The following is a 19,369-nucleotide window of genomic DNA, read 5'->3' on the forward strand; positions in this document are numbered from 1 at the left end:
AAAGCAATAAGCCTTCACAAATATTTCACTCTCTTCTCATTAGTTTGTCCTTGTGTAAGATTATCGTGTGTGAATATGTGTGTAGCATGCTAACATTTCTGGAGTTGCATGTTTGTGACCTCGAAAGTGGTCTAACCTTGTCATCATGAATTCCTGAAACCTGCTCGAACGTCTTCTCCCCCACCATTACTGCAGCAAGGTTGGCCGTATAGCTGGACAGCACCAGTAAACAGAATATAGCCCAAAGGTTCATCAAGAAGCGTCCTGTCCAGCATTTAGGGGTCTGTAGAGTGGAGACGTATGACAGGTGAAATTTGAGTTTCGGTTGCCTTTGACAGAAACTAGATTTGAAAATATATATGTGAGAAAGGACAAAAGCAAAAAAAAGAAAATGTGTTTAAAAAGGTGTCCCAGCTTCAGATATGTATCCTCTTCATCCTTTTCCCAACAGAGCAATTCTGCTCCCCAAGGAAAGGCAATCCCATTTATTAAAACAGAGCAAAAGAACATCTAATGCGAAACACAAAATCTAACAAAATGTGACTGTTAGTGTGACACGTCAAAAATATCTTTCCGTGAAATTGGCTGCTTCGGGGAATGAATCCACCTGAACACTGGGATCATTTATTTATTCCACCAATTAAAATCCACTTAAAAGAAGAAAAGAGATGAATTTCCAGTGTTGTAAGGGCTCGGGATTAATGAGATATTAATTATACAAACAAGGTTGTAACCCATTATAAAGGTTTCTGAAGTGTTTCAGAACTCTTTGCACAATTAATTGGGGAATTCAAAAGGGAGAAACAGAGAATGGCATGCACAATGCAAGCATAAATTCTTGTTGTTCTCTTTGTTGAGCTTTTTGTTCTATAAGCCTGTCGCATAAGGGCAGAGTTACAAGTGGAAATTTTGAATAAGGATCATCTCAAATATTTTTTTTAACATTATCATTACCTTGACAGAGCACTTATGCCCTGGAATTGTCTTAAAACATGGATTCAGAGAGTCACAGTTTCATGTTTAACAAACCTAAGGAACCACTGCCATTAACCTGCAGTGTGGAGCCAACGGTCAGGACGAAGTTTTATCAGTCCTTAGCCACACGTAATTAGCTGCTTAATAACTTGGTCAAAACTCATGTTGTCTAGATACTCTCAATTCACTTCACAGCTCAGGCTGAAAGTCTTAACAGCATGGAGGTACGCTCCTTTCTTTCTTGTTGTTGTTTCCACTGCTGCACATGTGCATGGAGCAGCACAGAATAAATGCATTACTCAGTAAATTATGGTACTCAAACTAACACTACTAGTGGCTTCTGTTAGTGCAGTAAAGGGTTCACAACAAGTTTCAACTCTACTACTGTAAATGCTTCATTTGTGTTCTGTGCTAAGTTTAGCTCTGACTGAGCGAAAGTAAACATAGAGCTGTCACAAGAGCTTCAGGGATTATATTTTTTTAAGCTCTGTTATTCTTTTCTTCCCCTGACACAACAGAGCTGGATTTTCATTCTTTGCACTTTTCATGGTAGTCAAACTACATGACACCAGAGAGATACTGCACATGTACAGGTGCAAATTGATTGTCATAGTCCACAAATGTGCGTGAGTGGTCTCTTTGATAAAGAGTGACTGTTGTGATCAAGACAATTACAAAGTACCATCCTGAAACGAATCTCATTTGTCAAGCATATGATGGAGCGAGACATTTGAAATGCCAGTATGCATTGTTTATTCACTGTCATGTGCACAAGTTTAACTTGGCTCTGCCTCAGGGAACAAACAGGAATTAAAATCTCTTTTTGCCTATCGTTACAGCTTTCACAACTTTTTCAGCTATTCAGATAAAAAGACAGTGCTATTCACTGAGGCGGACAATAATACCCGAGAAGATGGTGGAACATAAGAAACCTGGCTGTGCGAGCCGTACATGAGGTTTGAGATAATAAAGAAAATTGCTTTTAACATCATGTGTTATCATTAGGCCTGGATGGGATCTTTGCCCTGAAATAAAAGTGGAATGACTTTGATTTCATTTTCATGCCTGAGGTTTTTTAAACCAGGTCATTCGTGTGTATGCCCGCTTTTACAAGCTGCTGGATGAGCTGCTGGAGACGTTCATAAGAAATGAACTGACCGCTGCTTTAACTGAAGTGTGCAAGCTGCTGAGGCTGATGCTCACCATTCCTATTACAAGCACATCTGCAGAGAGGTCTTCTCCCTGCCTGAAAAGGATTAAAGTCTACCTAGAAACACCTGTGGACAGGAGAGACTTGGCAATGAGTTCAATGAAACCTTTTGATTTCATTGACAGAGTTGCTGAGAATTTTTGCCAAAGTGAAAGATAGGAGAATGCCCTTCATCAAAAAGTAGAGGTGAGGAGCTACAGATACTTACATGGCCTGTCAGATCTATGTTCCAATATTGTGAGTTTGCTTGCTAGCAATCGACTTTGGTTGTGAATGTTTAGCTGATGGTGAGCTTTTTAAAATGTAACTGTATTTGTAAACTGAATACCTTTTGAGATTTTCTGTTGCCCCCATGAGGCTACGCTAGCAGCCTTTTGCAGCCATTGCTGACAGATTGGGAATGTAACAGAGGGTGGAAAAAAATAACTTTAAGAAATAACATACATTGGGTGAACATTGACAAAAGCATTCTTCTAACTGCTAAAAATGCAGCTTTTACTGACATTTTAGCAGTACTGGCTAGAAAACTAATTAAGCTAACATTGGCCCCACGGGATGGCTGACTTCTGTGATGTTTCTAGCTGACTGGTTTTAAAACATGAATCATTTAAAGGAGCTGTAACTGAAAGTGAACTTGATGGCTACAAAATGACACTATGGACTACTTGTGATTTTATTATTAGCCTATATAATAAGGCTAAAGCTGTACTTCCTAGGCAAAACATTACAATCCTGCAAGTTGATAAAATAAACCCCTGCTCAATTTAAAGGTCAAGTATCACTTAAAAGCGACTGCTAATTCATTCTAAAAGCAACAGTTCATCAGCTAACACACTTGTTTCCAATCTCAAATGGCTTTTAAGGTAAGATATGTTGACAAGCACATTGCTATCTCGGTTATTTTTACCTGGGGTTGTTCGAGTGTAAAATCAAAGGAAATGAAGAGCAAAACAGAGCACCTAATGTTACTCTAAACTCTGATAGGAATGGCAACTTCCTATAGTACAATACAGTGAGGTCCTTGTTGTGAAACACAACCACACAGATTAATGGTTCTTGTGCTTGGACTCGGAAGTGATGCTCAGTTATTACTATCTGTAGTAGTCAGGTATGTTGAGGATAACAGCTTATGTTAGAAGAGGAAAACCTAAATATATCCCTTAAGCATTTGTATTTTAGAAAGACTAAAAACAGCCAAAATTTTTTCAGTTGGCTTCCTTGTCTTGACATTCTCCTGATCATTTAGTCAAATTGTAAAATTCAACCCAGCAGTAAAGGTTTAGCGGTCAATTTATTTCCCCCTTTCTTTCCCATAGCCCGAGTAAACCTGACTACTTGGCTGTGACCCAGCACACAGAGGTTCAGAGAGTTGCTCAAGGACATTTTAACAGGTCACAGGGCTGCTAATGAACACAACCTGTTAATTGACACATCGCCAATGCGATGATCAAACCTGTGACCTTTCAATAATGGGAAGGTCTTTCTAATCACTCGACCGCTCTTCCACTTAAGTCGTTTTCTCAGCTTGCTTTAAGGGTAAAATGTGGTTTTGTATTTATTTAAATATTATGAGCGACAATCTCACTATAAGGACAGGAATAATTTAAGGAAAAGATGTTACTGCATGGAAACTTGAAAAGCAAGCAAGTTATCTTAATGATTGATTCTGGAACAATGTAAAGCTTTATAAAACAAAGAATGCAGAAGACAGAGTCGTTATTCACTGGCAAATACATTGAGATTGTGTTTGTGCACCAGTGTGACTGTGGGTGTCACACAATCTGTTAAATCTGACAAGTTTTTGAAGAATGCTGTTACTCCAAAGGTACATTTAATATTTGTAATTTACATTTTCATATCAAACAAATGCCATGAAAATAAGTTGTCCTTTTTCTTTTTTAAATCTCTGAAGTAACAGACATTGTTTTTCAAGTTGCTTTCAAGTTATTAGATAAATTTGCCTCAGTCTGAGGATTTGACTTCCATTTATCTTTCGCAATTCTATTTCTCCCTGATACTAACCTGTGTCAACTTTGCCCGCTCGCATACCCTCCCTCCTTACATCATCCCCTTTCTGCCCACCTCCACGCCACTGTCAATCTGTTGCTTTTCTCATCCCTGCTTACCCACTTACCCTTTCAACCCCATCTCACCATCCCTCTGTCAGCCTTCCTAATACCGTCTTTTTGAAACCTATTTCCTGATTCGCCTTCTCACCTTCCTATCCCCCTCACTGGCCCTCTTCTCCGTGCCTTCTTATTTTTAACTTTGGGTCTGACTGCGTTGGGGAGCTAACCTCAACTTGCTCCCATTTTCACCACCTTCATTGAGCCCCATCATCCTCACCATAACTCCTTCACTCTCTGTCACTCACTTACCCTTTCCCCTTTCTGTCCCTGTATGCGCATTATCCTCCCTGTACCTTTCTACTTCATCACTGCCTACCTTTTTAACCTCTCCCCTATCAATCTTTTCTTTTCCCTAGCCATCTCCATCATTTTTCTCTCTAGCACCCTCTTTCAACTTTCCTTTGCCATTGGCGTACACTTTCCCATAAAGCATCCCCTCCCCCTCTTCTTTGCAATGACTTTTCCTCGCCCCGCCCCACATGATGCCAATTAATCACAGAGAGAAGAGCTTTCTTACCTTGGTGGCGACAGTGCGTCCAAACAGTATGGCGTAGCAGAGATTCAGAGCAGAGGAGTAGGAGAATACACGTAGTCTGTTCCGGCCATGGGGTGTCATGCCAAAGGGGCTGTTCCACTCATACAAGGTGAGGAAGAGCGCTGTGAGATGCAGCGTGACAAAAATACCCACCCACATGGACCAGTGGAGGGGCCACATGAAGGCTCCAATGGGAGCTGCAGTGTCCCGGCTACGGACCTGTTGGATCACATGCAAACACAAGAAGCTGACTTGAGACCGTTGATTGCCATGCATTGTTTGTATAAACTTCTGTTAATGACTCCTCTGCAAATTAGTTTAAAAAAGAATTGCACACATTGTTTTTATTCCGTGCTATTCATCATTCAGCCAGGAGAAGAAATCACTTGTTAAAATGATGAATATCTCATTTTCAAATGGAGCTGTATTGTCAGATCATATCATGCGTTGCAGATTGTCAGCTATAGAGGGAAATGCTAACCAATCAAAGAATAACTACAGCATGTTTGAGGGCTCTGTCTCTTAAATGCCTCTTAGACTCATTACACACTCTTAAACTGCATCCAATTTTGAAGTTCAGTAATTAACATACACTCTCAAAACTCCATAAACTAATTATTCCCCAACTAATGATCTCCCGCTCCTTACCACGATACCAAGGTGAGGGGGCTTAGGGTGAACAATAAGTAGCTGCAGGCCAAATGATTAAATCACACCAACAGAGGCATAAAAAGTCAAAGTAACACTGAGGACTGCAGTGCTTTCACTTAAGATAGAGCACATTTTTAGGACATGCCCCATGAATTCTACAGTCGTAAAAAATCAAGTTTAAACCTCCAACAATTAATGATGACTTCAAGCAGTTGTACCAGAATGCCCAGGCTGGTGGAGTAGAAGGGTGAGGTGAAATCTATGACTCTGCTCCTGGCAGAGTTAATAGAGAAAGAGGTGACGGCCATGTCGGCAGTTCCGCTCAGCAGATCTCCTACTAGTCCCGTCCAGCGTCCTGTCCCACTGAGCGCCCCATACTTTCCATCTCCCACAATATATAGGTCGAATGTGAAGCCCATGTCTTCTGCCAGCTTTTCCAACAAGTCAATGCAGTACCCATAGCAGCACTTTCTCAGGTCCTCTGGTAGTTCTGAGAGGAAAGAAATGATGATGATGTGATATCCATTCAGACATTCATATCCATGTCTGAATTTGGATGTGGTTGCACATATGGGAATTGTCCACATACAACCATGTCTCAAGGAAAATGTTGATGGATTCTTACATTACACTTCAGCTGGGACATTTTTTATGACCTGGCATGGGCTACATTTATTCACATTAAGTACTGGGATAAAAAAAAAATTAACAACCCTCAAACTCATTAAAAAAAGTAGAGCTGGCAAGATGTAATGGAGCTACTACAATATGAATTTTTAAGTTCTTGCCATGTTTGCCATTTTAACTGCTCTGGCAAACATTTTCCTTGCAATATCGCTTAATCAACATCAGCAGCATCCCAGTTGCTCTTGCTTGGCTTCTGGACTTCTTTTACAAATGAACCATCGTGAATTTTATTTTCGATATTTTTTAAAGTTATGTAAAGGAGGTAGTACCCCTTTGCATTGAAACGATTAATCCTATCAATGGCAACTGAATAAATTCACATTTTACATCAACATTTAGTACCTGCATCATCGTGAAAAAATATAGCTTCCTATAGCTTCCATATGCAATCGGCTGATTAAAGTTAAAGTCAGGATGACTTTTCCTGCTATACTGTGGACTGGATGTATAGCTGCTAGATAATCTCCTGTGTGAAGGAAAGATAGTAGTAGTACATCTTTGAGAAGGTAGTCTTGATCTCTTATTGATTTAATTCCTTTATGCTCTTCATTCATGAAAGATGTAGCTGGTGAGTGTAGCCCTTGACCTTGACCCTGTTATATTTTCAACTAAACTGACCTGGTGCAATCCCTTATTGATTCTACCTCAAATTTCCACATGTGCTCTAGAGACATGGCCAGCCAAATACAGCAACACTGAAAGTGAAGGGAAAAGATCTGAGGGCTTATGTAAGAAAAGCTTGGAGAGGCCATAAATTAGAAGTCATAGATGCTCACAGTTCACGTTAAAATGTTTCTGACAAGTATTACACTTCTACAGTATAATAGTTCTATAATGACAGTATTCTATGGACAAATGCCAAAATAAAGCTCACCTGTGCCATCCCAGTCTACTGTTGTAGTATTTGAGTTGTGAAGCTGGTTAAAAAGGCCATGTATTATACTAGACTGGTTAGTTTTGGGGTCCAGACAAAGCTGTCCAGCTGGACACAATCCATCCTCATCCACCTCCCGTGTGAAGACAAATGGGTGTTCCACCAGGGTCACAACCCTGAGGCGGTGTCCTTCAACCGAAAGTCCCGGCCTCCAGCGACCTCCAAAGTTACCGTCACCCTGGCCATCCCCTCCCCTCACCCCGGCTCCAAGACCTTGTCCCTGGCTGGTCATGAACCCTCCCACCAGTCCCAGAATGCCCCCTTCCAACTCCAGGCGACCTCGGGTCCACTGGCCTACAGTAACCCAAGCAGGCTGCCCCAGAGCACCTCTCTTCAGACTCCATACATGAAACAGTTGGGAGGACAGGATCCGAGAAACACCAGCATCGACCTGGATCAGGCCTGTGGCCCCGGTGAAGGAAGTGTTGGAGAGAAACCTCGAGGGACAGAGGAAAAAGAACGGATAATAAGTGGAAGCCAACAAAATATAGAAAAAAAACTTGACATCCACGTTAAAAAAGTGCAGCCTGCAATATTATACAGTTGACACTAAACATAGTCTATGAAAAAAGGCTTATGAAAAAAGGAAAATGGGGCTAATGCAAGAAAAAAGTTACAGTGTGGTTGCAGAGCTTAAGCAAGTCTAGTCTCTAATGGGTAATTGCATCTTCCAGAGAGTCATAATTAAAAGTTAATGCAGTGCAGTGAGGGTCTTCTCCTCCTATCTGCCAGTCCATACAGACAGTCATTGCTATTCGGCTCACTCGTCTCCACACATTAGGAGGAGCAATCCCCATTCGCACATAAATCTCTCCTGGCCTCTTGAACCACGCAGGGATTTTTTGCTCATGTCTTAGCAGTCGATCACGCGGACATCGTCAAGCCATACAAGTTCTGTTTGATCATGTCCTGATTAGTAAGGGATTGTCATGTAAATCATAGGGGTGGTTGTTTAAATGTTAAAGTATGCAGGGATCACTGCATTCAGTATGGGTGTTGAACCGTGCCGGGACTGTTGATGATGTCTGGGTCAAGGCTAGAAATGGCAAGTTTTCCTTCCGTATAATAGAAACGGGTGGTTGAGCCGGAGTCCTTTCACAAAACAGAAAACAGGTTTTTCCTCTTGCGCTTAATTTTTTTTCCCCCATCTTTTCTTCTTTTCTCACTCTCATCACTAGGTTATATGCATGCATTAGCTTAGATTGTGGCAGCTGAGAATATTCTTCATTAAATATGGAATATCCAAAGGATAATGAAAAGGCTAAATTTATCTTGTGGGTCATTAACCTGTCCTCCAAGCTTAGCCTTTACTAAAGCCTGTCTGCCCCACACAGCGAGTGATATAAAAATGTGAATATATGTAAGGTTTTATGTATTCTGCTTTTGTTCCTAGCCCTATATCTTCTCATTGTGATTTACTATAACATCAACATAATTGTAAAGAACTTGATTAAAAATGCCTCTGATTGGAAGCCATCCCCATTCCCTTTCACATTAACTTATGTTTCCTCATCGGCAGCTCCCTTCTGTCTCTGTGGCCATAAAGCGAAAGTGCTAGCCTTGCCTTGAGCTGAAATCACTCATGGTAATAGCGCGGCTGAATCATCATATCCAACAGACAGCAGATTCATCAAGCCAACCAACTCCAGACTCTTAGTCTAAGCTGGCCAAAGAAAGGAAAAAAAATAGCCACACTGTAAGCTTTACATCTTTTATCCAAGGAGAAAAGTGCAAAGTCTCAGAGGGTCCTCTCCCACTGTTTGTGACACGTTTGGATTCATGCCAGAGATAAGAGGTGAGATAGGAGTGTGACATAATATAGGGATAAGAGCAGTGGTGTAAAAAAAAAAAAAATGTACTGCACACTTTAAAGCTGCACCACCTTTTAGTTATGGGTCCTGCGGATTGTTTTTGTAGCATCAGGCCAAAGGCTGTATTTAAAGGATGACTCTGGATTTCACAGCAGGTTGATAAGTCACCCAGCTATGTCAGAGAGGGATGGCTTCCTTCCCTAACACCTGGCCCTGGTTTACGCACTCAGAGTAAATGTCAGTGGAGTGGTCGGTAAATGATGACTCTATAAGACTGTCCCAAGCATGCGTCTCAATCTCTTGTCAGTCCACTTCCTTCAGTTTGGAGGAAAGTTTACTCCCTTCGTCTTTTTCTGCCCGTCTGTCGGGAATGATACAAGGCCTGCTTGTTTCATTGGTTTTAATCTCTTCGGGGGAGATGGAATCAGCGTGGCAGCTGTGTTGAGTGAGATGGCACTGACTGGCAGATTTCACTCTGATAACAACAACCCGCTATCTTTTTCCCTCCTTTTTCTCCTCCCTCACATCCTTTTCCACACAAGTGTGTCCTTCCTTCCCTTTGTTTTTATTTCTATTTTGCTTTAGCTGTATCCTACTTCCTCTCTTTTATCTATCTGTTTGTCTTTGACCACATTCTCCCTTCTCTCTAATGTATTTTTGGGAATAAGCACCTAGGGATTCTGTGATTCTGGACACTCGGAAGAACAACATCAAAAGTGGCTAGGTTCTCATATTTTTATCTTCATTGCTTTGAAAGAGTAATTTTGTAACTTTTATTTTTGTAACCTCTCATCCTCTCATACCTTCTTTACTTGCTAATATCTCAAGACATCCTCCCTCCCTCCCTGCTTTCCTCACTCTGTCCCCAGGGCATTGAGCTGTTAATTGCCTTTTCCATGTGGAAGTCTCTCACTTCCTCCAGCTTTGTTAAGGCTCTCTGGAGAACTGGCGTGTCTGGCTGTTGCAGGCGAGGGATAAGAATCAGGGAGTACAGGGAGAACAAGTGCATGAGTTTGAATAGTGCAATAGAACAACCCCTTTTATCAGTCTTTCACTGGCCAGGAACAAAGGTCACTGAGACTATATTGTGGAGAACTCTATTATAAATAGTTTATTCTGATAGGCTAGACCATGTGCCAATTGGTCGTCCACAGAAAGATTGCATTTTTCCCCAAGAGTCCTGATGAAGTTTGAGTCATTTAAAAATGTCTTCTTTTCTTTTCTTCTTTAAATAAAAACAAAGCAAAACTTATATGTTCATGGAGACATGCTGAAGTTGAACTGATAAAATATATACTTTGGCTGCAGTCTTAGTTTAGCATGCTTTATTAATTGTTCCTAAAATATAGTGTAATAGAGAGTTGCTTGAAATGATATTCATTTGGCACATGGGAAACAACTAAAGTGTTAGGCAAAATAAAATTTTGACTTGATATAAATTTAAGATTAACAACCATGGTGTTAAAATTCATACAGTCGTACAAGAAGAGAAAAAAATACAACATACTTCAGCCAATAAACCAATAAAATATAAAACACAAAGAACAACTTATAGAAAATCAAAGATTTACTCAATAGCCATTACTAGTCATGTTGTGATATCTTGGTGTGATACTAAGATGAAAGTAATGTTGAAGTCCGGTCCCCTGGGAGGCCTGTCCGTGACTTACAGCATTCTGCTGTGTGTTTTTATATGATGGTATGCTTTTACTACATTGGCAGTGTGTTTGGGATCATAGCCATCCCGAAAAATGAAGCGGTTACCAATCAGATGCTTTCCAGATGGTATTACATAGATCAAAATCTGACTGTACTTTTTTGCATTCATCAATTTCATTTCATCAACCCCACCCCCCCAAAAAAACCCCATACCACTGGCTAAAACACTGGCCCAAACCATGACAGAGTGTTATACAGATGGCCGTAGACACTCACAGTAGCACTACTCTCCTGACTTCTTACATATATGTTGATGATTATTTGAACCAAAGTTTCACATTTATATTCATCACTCCTTAAAGAACTGTTTCAGTCCAGTTCTTGTATAATTTGTCATACCTCAGCCCTTTCTTCCTGTTTCCAATCCTTAAAAATTGCTTCTTGAAAGCCAGTCATGCAATTTCTAATGAGGTTTCTGATAAACAGTAGATGGATCATGTGAAGGGCTAGATGCATCTCTCTGGTCCCGTGTCAGGTCATTGCTGCATTTTTTCCTTTTTTAAGGATATTTTCAGTCCTGCCACTTCTTCTTTTATCCTCCATTTGTCCATTTTATTCTAATTTTTTAAGGCGCACCATGCAGGGATATGACAAGTTTCCAGCTAATAGCTCTTTGGAAATCACCTTGATGGTGAAAATGTAATTTTACACCTGTCAATCTGTACTATTTTTGCCAGTGTTTTGCAACTTCAACTGAATGAATAATTGATAGGCCAGCGATAAGTGATTCAAGAGTGAAAATGAGTGAAAAACCTTGAAGACGTTCAGCAGCCATTCAGAACTTTTGCTCAAGACCACTTAACAAAAACTGACGAGTCTGGCTCCTTGGAAACAAAATATCAAGAAATGAGAGGCGGCTAAAGACTTTTGCATAATACTTTACGGCATATTAAATATATTATATACATATGATAATATCATAAACGGTCCATCAAAAGCGCAGTTAGGGTTATAAACTCTCTTTCCAGTTTACCTCTTCAGTCTCTTCTCTTTCAGTAACAGCCTTGCACTAAGTAGGACTACACTACAGCCTCAGCTTATCAGCGCATTTCATGCCTGACTAAAGTAAAGTGACTACCACTGTTGCATGTTTTCTGTCTCTGCAGCTTCTCTGTCACACATCGCCTGAGTCATTTAAAGCTGGTCTGTTAAACTGCACTAATATCTGCATGGTTGCTGGCTTGATTGAGTCGCTACAGTTTGGTGCTCTTAAATTCAAATTTTGTATACATACTGGCCCCTGCTTTCATCAGCGGCATTTGTTTGTAGTGGTTTAGCCAAGTAATTTATCAAAATGTTTGTCCTATTATCATTATTGTGAGTTGTTTTGGCCACAATAACCATGAAGTGAAAAATCTATCGTGGCAGCGCTACTCTGAACCTAATTAACTTGTTTGAAACTCTAATAATGGATGTTCAATAACACAACTTCCACAAAAGCCTGTGGCCCTCCATGCCCCATGGTTCTGAGATCCCAGTGCTCAACTAAACTGCTTTGCGGACAGAGTGCTGTGAGAATCCAGCTTGTGATTATCTGGCTGTTGTCTATGATCACTCTCAGCTGGCAGGCACCATGTGGGCTCAATATTTGCTGTGGACCCAGCTCCTACCACAAATCCTTCCCTCACCAGTATCACATGACTTGGATGCGTGCTGTTTCATCCATTGTACCCTTTGAAGTATATCCATGTCAACTGTTAGAGCAAAAATATTTAACTTATTGCATCAGGCTTCAGTGCATCATGCACTATCAGCCACATATTGCTTAAGAGGGTTTCTAGAGTATGCGAGTGTGACGGGTTTTTGCACTCCATGTCCAAATGCGAGGATTTATGTTTTTCTGCTTTAAATGAAAATGTTTAAGGTTTAATGTGTATTTCAATCAGCTTTTTTTCCCCGTGTTTCTGTGGTTATCATCGTAGACCACACCTTGTCAGACCCGTGAAAGCTGTCAGAAGCCTTTTTTTGAAAGCTGCAGGAGTTGGAGCAACAGCAAACAGAAACACACAAAACCCCTCTGGTGTCAGTCTGCCAATCTGTATGCCATAAAGACCTCCTCCCCACCTCCAGTATGACAGTGCTATTCAGAAATTACCACCCCTATGGTGCAAAGGACAGACAAGGGCAGCAACCAGAGCATACAGTACCACAAGTGGAGCCAGTAACTCCTCACAAAAATGTCAAAATGTCACTCAGAAAGCTAACGACCTAGCATGTATTTCGTGATGTGACCAGAGAATTTTAAATGCAATTTTTCACTGTCTTCTATGAATCATTTGGTGATTTAAATAGTAAAACTATGTGCAAAAATTCAGAAACCCAGGAGTCATTTAAGGTGAACCTGTAGCTGCAGGGAAGTATAGAGTGTAGAGAGTATAGAGCTAGTCTTATGCCATTTGAAACAATACATTTTATTTTTAGAGGAGGTATTACTATCATCTCTAAACCAAACCATACCACTCTGGAGTTGATCTCAGTGCATGAACATTGACAGAGAGTGGGGTTTAATGATGATCAAGTAACACTAGGCACTAATTCTAGACTTTGCTCAACAACCAAATTGCGATTAAAGTAAATGTGGAAGCTTATAGCCAGCATCAGCATCATCAAATCAACCCATACCCCTGACTGTTATCTGTAAGGGTGCCTATATCAACAAAATACACTGCATAGGACTAATAAGAATTACCAGTTCCTGCACTGTCAGTCTGTATACCAAAAAAATTATACTTGCTGTCTCTGTCGTGTGTACTCACTAGTCAGATCAAAGCTGCCAAATAGAGTAATTTGTTACAAAAAAACCCCATATAGCTAAATATTATTAGAGGTCGAACAAAGACATTATTTTAGCTATTTTTATGTGAAATAACCCTTTAATTAGTTGGTGTATTCTGTACATTCTTACCTGGCCAGATATTGTCCAGAAGAGGGCTGTTCATGTCGGTTTGGTTTGTCATAGCAATTTACCATGTTCTGAATGAGTGCCAAATCTGGCCTCACCATGGTTGCTGCAGTGACCGCCCGGCCAATCAGCTGCAAAGCATCCCGTATATAGAAGCTTATTGGCTTGCGGCCGACCTCCCCATAGGCTAACAGTCCAAGAGGACCTCCTAAAGTGTGCAGCGAATCTGGAGACAAGGGATATCCCATGATCCACTGCAGTGCTGGTAGTGATGGTGCGAGGCGCTGAGCAGCCCGAAGGACGGAGGATAGACACTCGGGGTCGGATCCCAGGAGGAGAACAGAGGAAACAGGTGAGGGGGAGCGCAGGAAACGGGTGGAGATGATCTTCAAAGCCTCTTCTTCCATCTGATCCTCCCTTCTCTCCTCACTGCTCCCCCCTCTTCTATCTCTACTCCCTGTGATGCGAGTCAGGTTGATTATGTCCCACAAATGCCAGGTTGAACCACTGTACTTCTGAAGGTGGGTCAGTAAGCCATCACCGCCTTCGTCCCAGCCTGGGCAGATCACAGCTGCTCCTCCCCAGCTGTCCCCCCGGCTTCCTCTATCCCTGTCCCCACCATCTCCCCCCTGCAAAACTGCAAGGAGCAAACTTCCCAGGGTTGATGGAGGCACACGGGCTGACATCTGCAGGTGAAATTGGTTCTGTGACAGAGGATAGGAGTAAATAAGAAGAGTTGAAAGAACCAAAAGAAAAAAGTAGATCAGTGAAAGAGGTGAAAAAATACAAAAATATAAAAACAGAATAAATAACAAAAAGAGAAAGAAGAAAGATAAGAGAGGAAATAAAAAGCAAGATCAGAACAGAGATTAATAGATATCACCAAAACTAAACACCTCAGGGCTGAATAACATAAAATCACATTAAACATAGCTTTTGTATGCACCAGAGCTCTGCAAAACAATTCCTGATGCGGCAGTAATTTACAGCAACACAGATCAGAAACAATCAGTCACATTTGTTCATTATCTCTCACTCTGAATGAGAAGAGTCGCACTGATACAAACAAGGAGTCAATGATTCGCATCTAATCTGCAACATCACAGTTGGCTTGGCAAGACAACAGTAGCATCCACAGTTCATCCAGAAGCCCACATTTCCAAACCCCACTGAAAACACTAGCTTGTTTCATACTGTTCCAAAATGGATAACACTGTTGTCCTTGAATGCAGCTCACAGATGGACCTTCCCCCTCCTTCCTTTGGGGTTTCTATCCATTTTTCATCCTATCAGTGCTCCAGGCAAGGTTGAGGGGGGAGACTGCTTTTATATAAAGAGCTCAAAGTTTAGCTTAACATGACCTGAAGTTTGCTTTGAATGGCTCCACCCAAATGAATAGAAGAACATCCTCTGGCACAAATGCATACACATTTTCAGGATCTTTGTAACATATATCCAGAAAGACATCTGTGCAGTATAAAATATAACACACACAGAAGTTACCTAATTGAATCTGTATACTGTTAATCTATGAGCTTAAGTCCAGCAACACTTGTGGAAAGCACACACATGCCTGTGTATCTGAAGATAAGCTATCTGAACACAGATGTAACCCACACTGAGACACATTTATTCAAGTGGAAATATCCCACCCAGGAGTACAGAGTAAACAGAGTGACCCTCTGCTGAAAGTCCTTGAGTCTCTTAAGAGAGTCAGAGAAAAAATATTTGAAGTCTGCAGAGACATGGATGAATTAATGCCGTATGTTTGTCTTCCAGGAAAGGCCCAGGTGTGTGCAAGGGGACAACTGAAGATAGGTCTCCTCGTTTGAACTCCACAGGGGGGCTAGAAATGTGGGGGTATCTGGTAAGTGGGGGTTGTTGGCGAGATGGTAATGGACGACACAGACTAATAGAGATAGGAAGGTAGTGCCTACAGGTGCAAGCTTTATTCAGCGTATTTCTGATAGGAATAAAACTAATATTATGCATATTTTGTCAAAGGAGAAAATGTGACGATAGAAGATCAACAGAGAGCCTCAAGGCAGCTGGAGGAATTAGTATGTAAATCTATATCTGCTCTCATCCTAAGTTCCTCTGAGTACGATCTATCTAAGCTAGCGCTTAAATATTAATATTCGACTAAATGTATGGTTATGTTATGATTCTGAGTCCTGAAAAAATTGTCAGAGGCTACAAAAATCTGATCAGACTGAGTCTGCATAATGGAGAAAAAGCTGTAAATTATGTTCCTTGTCTACATAGCTTGTTAGAAAACGAGAGACGAATTGTTGCTGCATTTATCACTGCCAGATTAATTGTGATAATGTTCATCTGCGGGATATCTCACAGCTGCGTCAGCTGTTTTTGTACCAGCATTATTTTATTTTTTTTTCCTAGCACAATCATAGATAGCTTGTTTGACTTTTAAAGAGATTCTTTTACAATTTCAATTACATTTAAGGCATTTAGCCTGCGCTCAAGATCAATTTACAGGGAGCACGACAGCAGAACTACTTCAAGGGTGAGGACGTGAGAATAATAGCAAAAGCTCAGCAAGGCGTTAAAGAAGTTGTGTTTGTAGTTGCTGGTGTTAGAAGAGAAAGCAAATTAGAGAACTTGGAAGAGGCAGACATGGGGGCCGTGATGTGATTCTGGAGAGATAAGGTGATATGAGCCATTTCGAGAGGACGCGAGTTCCAGCCCATAAGATAAGGAAGCACTCTGCTGTTTTGACTTGAGAGGGAAGACTTCTGAAAATGTTTTGTAGGCAGTCAAATGTGTGATCCACACAAGTGGACCCAGTGAGAAAGTTCTTAAAAAAAAAGAAAAGAAAAAAGCACATCAGTAAGGCTTATGCTGGTTATTAATCTAATCATTTCTTGTCTCTATTTGAATGTTTCATCACAATTGTGGTATTAGAGTAAAAAAGACATGTTTTTGATGTGCGTATTGGTGCAAAGGTGATGTAATGTGACATGAAACAACATCAAAAAAGAAGGATCACCAACAAACACACACCTTCAGCTTTGTATGCTGAAAATACTCTAGCCTGATATAACACCATTTTATCTCACCAACTCCTTTTCTACTTTTGCAATAAGATCAAGAAATTCTTCTGTAATGCAGTTTTGCTATACCCAATCCCGAGGAGAGATCTCTCTCTCTCCCCCTGAGCCTGTGTTCAAGGGTCAGGTGTAGCAATGACTCGCTGCAGAACACACACAGACACACTGCTCTTAGTAATAATTGTGGAGAGAACTAAAATTTTAAAAGTGCGGTTACACTTCGCTGGAGTAGATAACAATGCTCATTTCCACGGTCTTTTGCAAAGTGGCAAAAATAAACATGGACAGCTCTAAACACATCTAAACAGAGCCTGGTAGCGACTAAACTTTGGCTTTTAGGTAAGGAAAAAATCCAGTGTTGTAAAGGAAACAGTTGCACTGGATTTACAATGCAGGAATGAGAGCATTATTGTGAAGCAGAATGTAGCACATTTTTCTAACCTCAATTATCCTGTTTTCAGAAATTTTGGAAGCCAAAACCTTAATTAAAATTAAAATGTAATTGTGATTGCCAGCCTTAAGGACTCAAGCAAACAAAATTCTTCGAAAACTCTTAGTAAGGTAAGTTGGCAAGGCACTGCACTGGCCAAGCAAATACATCAAACACACCTTGCTGCGTAATTCTTTTGAATGTCATATCTTCCTGCTTATGTCACAGTGTTGCAGTGTAAGATAAAATGATTCAATGACCTAGCTGCTGATGCCAACTCATAGTAAGCTTCTAACAGCTTACTGCCAGTCAGCCTTTTATTCATCATTATGCTTTTCTATTAAACACACATGCACACTGTGTTCTTTTTTGGATTATAAAAAGGAGGCATTTGCCACTCATTCTCAAAAAAAAAAAAAAAGCTGAAAGCTCTTCAAAACCCTATATATAGCATTTTTAAGTATTGCAATGTATCCAGAACAATGAAAGCTCTGCCAGTCAGCCATCGCTCCAGCTTAATCCAGCGTGTCTTCAAAATAAGCTGGAAACATCAGTGTTTATCCCAGTGACACACCAGATTTAATGTATGCATGTGTATATGTCTGCATTCTGGCTTGTGAATGCTTACAACAGTCTTCACTTCGAGCTGTCTGCATGAATCTGTGTTGTTTTTGACATCCTGGTGTTCTTGCCTCGGGTTGAGTCTCATTTTATTATTTTACTTACCAGACTTTGAATTTAGCGGACCTGAGGACACCTGAGTCATTATCTAGAGGAATACATGTGGCATATTTGCTATGATGTCAAGATTAAAAGTGGCTGTGCTGTCTGGAACTAGGAAGTTTAGCGTGTGTTGGCAGGCTTCTTCCGAAACACAGATTCCCTTCTGTGCTATTTTGTGGAATTTGCTTTGGAGTGCAGGGACCAGCTGCAGACAAACAGTCCTGATCTTGCTAGCTGTAGTTCTGGGCCCCTCTGTGCGACTCAGGTCCAGACCCAGGTTTATCTTTTTTGTAAAGTACACAGGACTTTTTCAGGCTGGGTTAGAACTGTAATGGATTCGCTAAGCAGCGATAGATTTTCACCTGTAAGGACCTCCAGTGTGCGTATGTGTGTGTACTTTTGTGCGTATGCTCTTATCTTTTTCTATTCTCAGGTAAAAGCTCTATCCACAAGCATGAGGTTAGAAAGACTCAGAACTAAGGATGCAAGATAAGCAAAGCTAAAAGAGTGTCAGCATTATTCCAATGAAATATAAAATCCATAGCCCCTTTCACACATCTGCAAATTAGGATCCTTGAACTAAACCTTTGCTTCTACTTAACAGTTCCAGTGTGCTGTTGGCCAATGATTTTCAGGTCTTCAAACAAACTGCAAACCCAACACTCCCAGGCAGCAGAGAGGCGCACACGCAGTAGGCAAAAACAAGCAGACACAGATACAGTGCAAACACACCAAGGTGTGAGAATAAACCCAGAGGGATCTTTGGGCAATGTGGAGTAAGCAAACCGACAGGAGTGCGTTGAATCAGAACAGGAGGTAGCAGCTCTCAGTTAGTTAGCTCATTCCTTATTTAGGTCTCCATAAGAAAAGCTGGGAGACTCAAAGGCGTGCACTCAGTTGTAGACTTTCGAGAGCCAAAAATGGGAGAAAAAAAAAAAAAGATTTCCCTGAACAAAAAAATAAATAAATGAGCACAGAAAAAACAGCAACACCTGCAGTTTCAAAGCTTATTAAAAGTAAGTTGGAAGGAAAAGCAAAGGGGTGGGACATGGGAGCAAGTGCATTTTCTGTGTTTGTATTTGAGAATTTGGTTTGTTGAAGGAGGCAAAAAGGCCCAAGCTGAAGCACTTAAAAACCAGATGTCTCTGCTTGTCCTTCCGTCACTGCTTCAGGCAAGGGATCACTTTACCTTGCTGCAGCTTGATTTATTGCAAAAGCTCACTCTAGCTCTAGTTGGGTTTAACATTGCGGTCATGACTCATTTGCATTGAGCTAAGCAGTGGTGGATAGAGTGAGGCCCTGCTTGGAGTTGTCCTCGCTGCTACATCCAGCTGCGTGGACCTCTGCCTGAGCCTCTGAATGGCTGCTTAGCTTTTTCCTCTGTCCAGGAACAAAGCTCATGGTCAGGGCAGCACTCCAGACAACAACACTTCACTGAACACATTAATATTTTACCCGGACTGTCACCAGGCGAGTTGCCTGTATATGGGGAGGATGGAGTGAGAGATAGGAAGGGAGACAGAGGAAGAGAAATTCAGATGTAGATGGGAATATATGTTTGAGATGAAAGCGGGAAGAGAAATTGATATGTGGTT

The 19,369-nt window shown here is 41.0% G+C and overlaps 1 protein-coding gene across 4 annotated transcripts in view; it reads right to left on the reverse strand.

Moving 5' to 3' along the window:
• Window positions 1-19,369, reverse strand: part of LOC100692877 (glutamate receptor ionotropic, NMDA 3B) — a 77,825-nt gene that overhangs the window by 24,097 nt on the left and 34,359 nt on the right. For all 4 annotated transcript variants that reach the window (XM_019349138.2, XM_025901089.1, XM_019349139.2 and 1 more), the window contains 5 exons: window positions 13,557-14,257; window positions 7,062-7,558; window positions 5,719-5,990; window positions 4,832-5,068; window positions 137-283 (listed from right to left, as the gene is read on the reverse strand). In XM_019349138.2, the coding sequence (XP_019204683.1) occupies window positions 137-283; window positions 4,832-5,068; window positions 5,719-5,990; window positions 7,062-7,558; window positions 13,557-14,257 (1,854 nt within the window). The remainder of the gene's footprint in view (window positions 1-136; window positions 284-4,831; window positions 5,069-5,718; window positions 5,991-7,061; window positions 7,559-13,556; window positions 14,258-19,369) is intronic.

This window comes from Oreochromis niloticus, linkage group LG19 (assembly GCF_001858045.2).
Source record: "Oreochromis niloticus isolate F11D_XX linkage group LG19, O_niloticus_UMD_NMBU, whole genome shotgun sequence".
Lineage (NCBI taxonomy): Eukaryota > Metazoa > Chordata > Actinopteri > Cichliformes > Cichlidae > Oreochromis > Oreochromis niloticus.